General features: G+C 38.2%; 1 protein-coding gene across 1 annotated transcript; it reads right to left on the bottom strand.

Moving 5' to 3' along the window:
* Nucleotides 1-2,546: 2,546 nt before the first annotated feature.
* On the bottom strand, nt 2,547-7,748 carry ankrd49 (ankyrin repeat domain 49). Its single transcript, XM_079238343.1, has 3 exons — nt 7,585-7,748; nt 6,243-6,494; nt 2,547-3,203 (listed from the first exon to the last, which is right to left on the bottom strand). The coding sequence occupies exons 2-3, from the start codon at nt 6,459-6,461 to the stop codon at nt 2,730-2,732; spliced, it is 693 nt and encodes a 230-aa protein (XP_079094469.1). The 5' UTR covers nt 6,462-6,494; nt 7,585-7,748; the 3' UTR covers nt 2,547-2,729.
* Nucleotides 7,749-8,588: the final 840 nt, after the last annotated feature.

The following is an 8,588-nucleotide window of genomic DNA, read 5'->3' as shown; positions in this document are numbered from 1 at the left end:
TTGTTGATTAAATGTTAAACCACTCAAGATCATTTTTTGCCTCCCAAAGTAAATAATTACATCCCTCATCATTGCCTCATCATGCACAAGTCTTTACTGTGCTGATATGCTGAGGATGGAAAGGAGTAATTGTGCTTTTGCAGTCACATATGAGGCTTTTTTTTCCAGCTTAAACTTTACATACAGTCATATTTAGCTTTGGTGCACCTCTGAAAAGTGTTTGCTTTATTCTGCATGATTTTACCGTTACAATGAGCATGGTTGACCCAAGCACAGGACACTAAAGGTAGGAGTACAACAATGCTCTGAAAGGACTCTGAAATGAGCTGAGGAGAGCAGATGGCTGACGAAGCACGGCAGAATGGAGATGTGGGCAGTGGCAAGTTGGAGACGAACAGAAGACAGCAGGACAAGGAGACAACACCAAATAATACACCTGGGATAAAACACCAGGAACAAAACCTTCAGAATATTGAATTCAGAGAAGCTAAAGGCTGTTGTGCTGGCGGACGCAGCATTCTTAGCAGTGAATGAATGAAAAGCTAACCCTGACGATGTGCAGAGACGGATAGGCTGATGAGACAATGGCGTGAAGGCAGACAGACAGGATGAAGGATGTGAAAGCACCACAGCAACAAAAAAAACATGCATCAAGATGTTGCTGAGGTTGTTTGAACTCATTTAGGATCAGATTCAAGCTCAAACATGTAGAAATTGATTAGAAAAGTTCCAAATAGGAGCAATAGGAGAAACACTGTTGCTGAGTAGTTTTCTGAAAGCAAGAAGCTTGAATTGTTCTGGCAGAGATCAGTTTTAAATAAATGAGGACTCAAGTTTAAGTCGCAAATCATGAAAAGCATCAGTAAAGTCTCATAATATTAAAACAGGCCTTATTTGAATGCATTCATTCATTCATTTTCCGAACCGCTTATTCCAATTCAGGGTCGCGGGGAAGCTGGAGCCTATCCCAGCCGGCTTTGGGCGACAGGCAGGGTACACCCTGGACAGCTCGCCAGTCCATCGCAGGGCCACACACAGAGAGACGAACAACCACTCACGCTCACACTCACTCCTAGGGGCAATTTAGAGTGACCAATTAACCTATCATGCATGTCTTTGGATGGTGGGAGGAAGCCGGAGAACCCGGAGAGAACCCACGCATACACGGGGAGAACATGCAAACTCCACACAGAAAAGCCACTGACCAGCGACCTTCTTGCTGTGAGGCCACAGTGCTAACCACTGCGCCACCGTGCAGCCCCTTATTTGAATGCAGTTTTTATAATTAATTAATAATTATATAATGATGTAAAGACAAAATGTTGTATGGCAATCTTGGTCACATGGACACACAGGCACAATGCATATACTTTTTTGTAATTTAAGTTTTTTTTGTTTATTTCTTCAGAAATAGAGCGATGATGGAACAGATTCCCTGCTGTACTGAGCAAGAACATAAAAGGGTTCTTAATTGAAAAGCACTTAGCATAAAAATATCAGACAGGCTGTTGTAGAACATTACGTTTCAGGTTATATTAGAGCACCGCTCCTGTTTTAGTGAATGACAGCAGATGTCCTGCAAGTCGACACACACCACAAGCCTCGACACACACCTGAACAAGTGAAATATGTTATGTAAAGATCTAAATTTACAATTTAAGTCCAGATTTTTCCCCCCTCTATGTTACATCTTACACAACGTGTTTAAAATTTGCATTTTAAAACATTCAGCTGACATCAAGTTCCCTTATGTTGGCCAAAGAAATTGTTTTAATGACCCACAATGCTCCTTACTGCATACATACAACCATTTTAGCCATTTGCTTAAATGGTTTGACAGAAAAATGAATAAGAAGCTGAAAAAGATTCTCAAAAATAAAAACATGTTAGTTAAAAATTTGTTTGATGATGCATGTTGGCACAGATGCCCCTTACAGCCATGCAACCTACAGACTGATTTGTATTCACTTCCAGAGTGCAATAAGATATTAAACATCTGCCAGAAAATCGTAGTAGTTCACCAGACACTTTTACAACTCTGCAAAATCCCAATTCCTCTAAAAAAAACACAAAAGACCAGTTCAGTACTTCAGGGCTTGAACCGAAACATTTCTACTTTATGATCCTAAATTTGACATTAAGAGATAAAAAAAAACAAACAAAACACTGATTTGATTGTTTACTTACAGTTTTGTACTATTTTGTACTGCACTATCAGATGTCATGAGGTTTTTATGTCAGGTTGCGTGGGAAGACATAAGATGTCACGGCAACCTCTTCCTCTATGAGTGTTGTGAGAAAAGTTGCTTGTTCAGAGATTTGAAATAATAAAAAATCGTAACATGCTTTTTCACACTCTTTATTATAAAAAAGCCTCTTAATGAAAACCATAACACAGATAAAATCATTCTGCAGAAACATGGTTTGTTTTTAATGGACAAATTCAAGAACTGAATGGGACAAATGTTCACGTTTTCTTTATGTGCAACCTTTCTAAATCCGTTCTCACCCCCATTACTGATGAAACAGTTTAGCACATAGCTCGTTCCTGGACTGACCAGAAAATTCCTGGAAATAGAAAGATTTCCCAGTTTCTGTAGTTTCACTGGAACCAGATCATCTTTGTAAAAAAAAAAAAAAGAAAAAAAAAAGGTTAAATAAAACCCAACAAAACCACTGATCTTTACTGTTGTTGCGTCTGATGTAGTGGATTAAAAACAGTCGTCAAGTTAAGGACGCATCACGTTCAAACAGTCTTCCACCATCTCAAACAGGAAGTAATGAGGACCACTGCGACGGGCCACGTCTCTGGCCGTTTCCCCGCTGCTGCTCAGGAGATCCGGCTTCAGCTGTCGCTTTGAGAGGAGCAGCTCTAAAGTGTGTGCCGAGTCCGTTTTAGAGGAGCTGGTGTAAGAAGCTGCTAGGTGTAGTGGTGTGAGCCCGCCGTTGGTCTGGGCATTAAGTTCGGCCCCGTGCTGGAGGAGACAAGTCGCCACGGCGACGTGGCTCCAGCGGCAGGCGCTGTGCAGGGGTGTCCAGCCGTCGATAGTGCGAGGGTCAACCTTGGAGCCATTGGTGATCAAAGCAGATACGACTTCAACGTGGCCGCTATATGCTGCCCGGTGCAGAGGAGTGTAACCGTCCTCGTCACAGCAGTGCACCAGCGAAGGGTCAGCAGTTACCAGTCTGAGGATGGTTGAAAGCTGAAACCACAGGAGAGGTCAAAAAAATTACAAAGTAGCCTGAGAAACTGTAATTTTGAGAAATAATATTTAAAAAAAAAAAAAAAAAAAAAAAAAAAAAAATCACACAAATTTGGTTTCCAACACACAGGGGAGTAAATACATGTTAGGGTAGAGGTAGAGTCATGTCCTGATTTTTGAATGTCTGAAAAGTTAATGTTTCCATTTTTCCTTAAAATACCCATTCATAGTTCACGGGGATTGTTACCGCTCTGTTCACATAAAAAAGGTCAACAACAACTCAACAAATGCACCTCCAGAGACTTAAAATGATTTCTTCCCACAGAGCCAGAAAATGCATTTTACTGTAAATCCAGCTGAGGAGAACAATGGAAAACCTACAGCATGCTTACGTTTTAAATATGCATGGAACCAGTTTACGCTAGAAGAAGATGAAGTTCCCCACTGTGTGTCAGTTTTTGCTTCATGCATTACCTGCACTTTCATCAGGCTTCCTCCCCTCGCAAATAAACAACACGATGGCTAGCATGGGGTGCTAAAACAGGTACTGATGCAAAAGCACAACAGGCAATAATGCTGCAGTAAAACGTTTAGAAAATTAACTTTTGAAATCATTAAAACAGATGCAAGCAGTGTGTTACTTTCAAACAAAAGTTTCAATAATAAACAATACGATTTGGTTAAACACTAGACTGGGGAAAGTGGTGAAAGTAACTTGAACCAGTTTAGATATTCTGGTGTCCCAGGTGTCTGACTGTGGCGCCCATGTGGTGCCCTGGACAGTTACCTATGTGTCCTACAACAAGAGCCGGCTCTGGAGGGTTCAGAGTCCACAGAGTCCCGTTCCAGCTGATGGAAACAAATTACAACCCGAACATGTTCCTAGTTTAGTCTACGACCAATTTATGATGACAAAGTCCACACAGGCAGCGGAGGACAAGGAAAGTCCAAACTGAAAGGAAGTGTCTCGATAACCACTGTAGCACTTTGCTCAGGAAGACATCCAGCAAGGTCTGGGGACCCACCAGCTCTTCTTCAGCCAGCAAAACCATATTAAGCTACTTACTTAAAAAAAATACATAAATAAATAACTCCATTGCTAAAAGAAAATGGGTTAAAATCCATAAAAAAAGAGGCACAAAACCAAGTGATGAAAACCTCCTGAATGATGAGACTGAGATCAAACTTTGACGAAATAAAGAAATGACGCTTCATGTCATTTTCATTAGAAAACACCAGTAGATCCTAAACTCTGCCAAGTCACACGGCGGGACATAAATCAGAAGACAAGGATTCTTCATGGTAATTTCACACATAGTAAAAACATGAGGTGAAACGAAAGTTGTGACTCCGGTCTGGTACAAGACCAACAACAAAGAAACAAACAAAAAAATTAGTAAAAGTATTTAAGTATAATTTAAGAAGAAATATAAACATAAGACTAAAAGAAAATACACAAAGTGGGTAAACAGTCCTCATCACTGAGGAAAGCAGCACTGTGTACTTATGCAATGTTTGGAGTTGAGCAAAACAAAACTCTAACAGAAAGACTTGTAAATGAAGCTTTGCTACTTTGTGAAGTTGCAGTTCACACTCTGAAGATGACGCAAGCAGGAGAAAAAGACATTCATACTGAAGACAATGACAACAGGAGACGACGCCTAAACGCTGCTATTAAGAAGAAACAGGAGGAAAAATGTAATTATGTCTTCAATTATGATAATACCTGTGAGAAATTTGCCATCTCCTACATTACAGGGAAGGTCTTACTCTGATGATGCAGGCAAATTATTTATTTATTCCTTATTTATTCCTGGAAAATGCAGGAAGTGGTGAAAAACATCAACCGATGCAGATCTCACTGAACTGATTGTTTCTGATGTAAACAGGAAAATGAATATTTAGCTGATTGCCCTATTCAGAGCTGCTTATGGGATGACATTTTATAAGTTAATGCAGCTTAAATCAAAACACACATTTATGGTAACCTTCTCAAATGAAGTTGTGTTTTTAAATCAATGAAGGCTGGTTAATGGCCCTCTTTCCAGGATCACTGGTGATAACAGTGATGATGCATAATGTGGAAATAGAGGTCCCGGAGGAAAACCCAGGAGGCAGAACTGGAAGTAGCAGAAATGAAAATGGACGGATAGAATCAGAGACGAGAACATGTGGAGGAGAGCACATGTTAGATGTTTTGGATATAAATGTCAGACTACGCAGGTTTTGGCACGTACAAACAAGGGATAGAGGATATATAGCAGTAGTAGGATGCTGAGGTTGGCAGTAAAAAAATTAAATGATACTAATATTTTGATAAATGAATATCTTAATATTTTAAAAACAGTCTTGTTTTATAACTGCCTAATATATTTCCCACAGTTATGTGGAAAAAACCACAATGGGTGTTTTCTAATAAACGCACGACTAAATTAGGACAAGAACCAGATGTTCATGATAATATTATGCATATTTATTCTTAAAATGGCTCTTTTATGCACACTTAAGTCTAATTTATTTTAATCTGCAAGTTCAGAAGGGAAAGAAATAATCAAGAATTTTTCACAAACCCCTTCATTCATTTTGTATTGATCCTCTCAGAGAAAGCTTCGCCCTAAGTCCTGCCTGCAGGCTGCGTCTGATTGGTCAACTGCTGGGAGTAGTTATACTGAGCTGTGAAGGTGGGTGTGGCTTTCTTCTCGTGAACATGCGTAACCTAGAGAAGATGACCAATCACTGAGTCCCTCCTCTGGGACGTCATTAAAATTTCTAAAAAAAACAAAAAACAAAAAAAACCTAGAAATAGCTTAATAGAGCCCTTTTAAATGAAAGCATTTGTTGTGCTGAATATTTCTTTAAAAATTACAAAAAAAAAAAAGTACAAACTGTCCGACTAAGAAATTGCAGGACAGATTATGACAAAGTATATAACGACCGTACCACAACTCCAAAATAATAGCCTGCAGTGGCTGACATTTAGGCAATTATTTCAAGCCCTTACTGACTCTCCCCTTTGCCTCCCACTGGTGAAACACTTACACGGTTGTATTCCGCCGCCCACAGAAGAAGCTCCGTTGGTTTCTCTTTGAGGGCGTCCTCTTTTTCTAAATACCACTCCTCACTGTGCTCCTGCTCAACCATCTCGTCCTCTTCCTCCTCATCTCTGCTTCCCGTCCACTGACTGCTGGCCCCCCGGGGGATCAGGTGTCCATGTGAGTCCAAAAGTTCAAGCTGGTTGAAATCTTCTGGAAACTCCATTCCTAAGCTGTTTCAGTCAAACACTCCAACACACTGAAATTCAGAAAAGAATTACATCAAACTGAGCCGAGTGACTAAACAAAAATAAACATTTAAATGTGAAAAAAATCTTTCATTATTAATTTTCACAAGTTTAAATGCATCATATTTACAGTTCTGTCGAAACATGACTTTCTCTGATTACAAAAAATATCCTGTTTTTTTTTTGGTTTTTTTTCAGATCAAGATGCAAAACACACCTCATGACTGAAAATTCACTGTTAGATGTCGTTCCCTCTGTTTAAAAGAAAGGGAGGTTCACACAGCTTTAAACATAAAACTAAAGACTTGTTTAGTCTTAGGAAAAAAAAATCCCAGACTTGTCATATAAATTTATTTTTTTTTTTAAAAACATTGAATAATTTGTTTTCAGAAATAATTTTTTTTAACACCAAAAGTTACTGAACTTCTGTTCATATAAAGGTACTTTTGTGCAAAACTTTGCACACATTGTGCAAAAATCAAGCTTGTTCTTCTGCGTTCTAAATTTGCTCATGTGATATGTTTTACTATCCTTTACTTTGTTCGTCAATTAAAAGGAGTCAAAATTATTAGAAAATGAATTTGTAAAAAAAAAAAAGAAAAAAAAGAGAAGATAAATTCACATTTTTTTTGTTCATATAATGACGTCATTACTTAATAAAGTAGCAAAACATAATCCTCTAAGGCTAAAATGTCAGGATGTACTTAATCAGTGTTTTCCAACAATGATAATCTGCATTAAAAATAATTATAACTGACAGAAATTATAAGACCAACTCCAGCTTTCATTCTGCCCAACGTATTAAACTCTTCATTTGCAGTCAGATAATACAAAACAATAAATCGGTACAAAAACATAAAATAATAATGATTATAATAATAATAAAAAAAAGAACACAAAAAAAAAACTATTGCATGAAACCAGTTACAAATACATTTCTGTCTGCAATCGCATGCTTACTGCAGAAGTCATTAGGTATAACGATATTTATTCATGCAAGTACTCATACTCGACTTGCCACTGACTATAAAGCTATAGATCATTAAAAACAAGGCATTTAGGTTCACAGTTCACAAATATTAAGAAATATACCATACATACCATTGGCTTTGAGATGACTGTCACAGAGTTACACACACCAGACTATTGTCGACTACACACCTGAAGACAGCAACAACGACAAAGCGTAGCGCACGTTACGACTGCAAATTTACATAAACTATTTTACAGTTTCACAATGTGATAGCTGTCTTCGCAAAGCAGTAGCAAACTCTACAGTTATATAGGTTTACAAGAATGTAATCTTTAAAGAATCCATGAGTAGTTGAATGGAAAGGGGGGGAAAAATGAAGTGAAGATACCTGGGATATGTAGTTATTTACGAGTTCAACGTTGTGAGCTGTCACGTTAAAAGACAACATTACCCAAAAGTCCTTGCAGCAGGCTCTTCTTCGTGGATTCAAATTTTAGCAGTCCAGCCGCAGGAACATAACGTATCTGTCGCTTACTGGTGTTTTGGTGTTTTATTTGGGGCCCTATTGTTTCCTAAGATTGTTTGTTGTTTTATTTAATTTATTGAACAGGGAGCATACACAGCGGCAGGGATCACAGAGGGAAATATATATTGTACCAGATAAGCTCTCTGAGCTAATTTCCATCTGCAGCCCCTAAACACAGAAATAAACACGCAGAAATATAAAGCAAATGTAAAGATATTAGTAAAAAGGTATACTACACAATGCATTTAATAGTTTATCAGATTATCTATGAATAGTTGATACCCACATTCTAATACAGAGAGGCTGGAGCCTATCCCAGTCCATCTCAGCACTGTCTTCAAAACACAATTTAAATGACCAGTGCAATATTTATGAATTGAAAGCATAAAACGTACCCAAGAGTTTACCTAAATTTAGGAAGTGCCTGACTTTCTCACAAAGCTTCATTAACAAATAACTGAGAATGGAAATAACTAAACTCCAAGCATATGGTTATGGAGGCAGTGTGTGATATCAGCTGAAACCAGCTGACCTACTTTATTCCATTAGACAAGTTGTAATTTAATAGGATGGTCTGGAAGCCTAAAAATGACAAATAAATCAGTT

The sequence above is a fragment of the Telmatherina bonti genome (genome assembly GCF_933228915.1).
Source record: "Telmatherina bonti genome assembly, chromosome: 3".
Classification (NCBI taxonomy): domain Eukaryota; kingdom Metazoa; phylum Chordata; class Actinopteri; order Atheriniformes; family Telmatherinidae; genus Telmatherina; species Telmatherina bonti.
The sequence above is the reverse complement of the archived record's forward strand: the minus strand, read 5'-3'. Positions and strand labels throughout refer to the sequence as shown.

What these genes read in the sequence shown, in the direction of transcription:
- ankrd49 (XM_079238343.1), bottom strand. Translation starts at nt 6,461, where the DNA reads ATGGAGTTTCCAGAAGATTTCAACCAGCTTGAACTTTTGGACTCACAT. An exon ending in GGGCGGCGGAATACAACCGT is followed by an intron (nt 3,204 to 6,242) that starts GTAAGTGTTTCA and finishes CTGTGGTTTCAG; the next exon opens with CTTTCAACCATCCTCAGACT.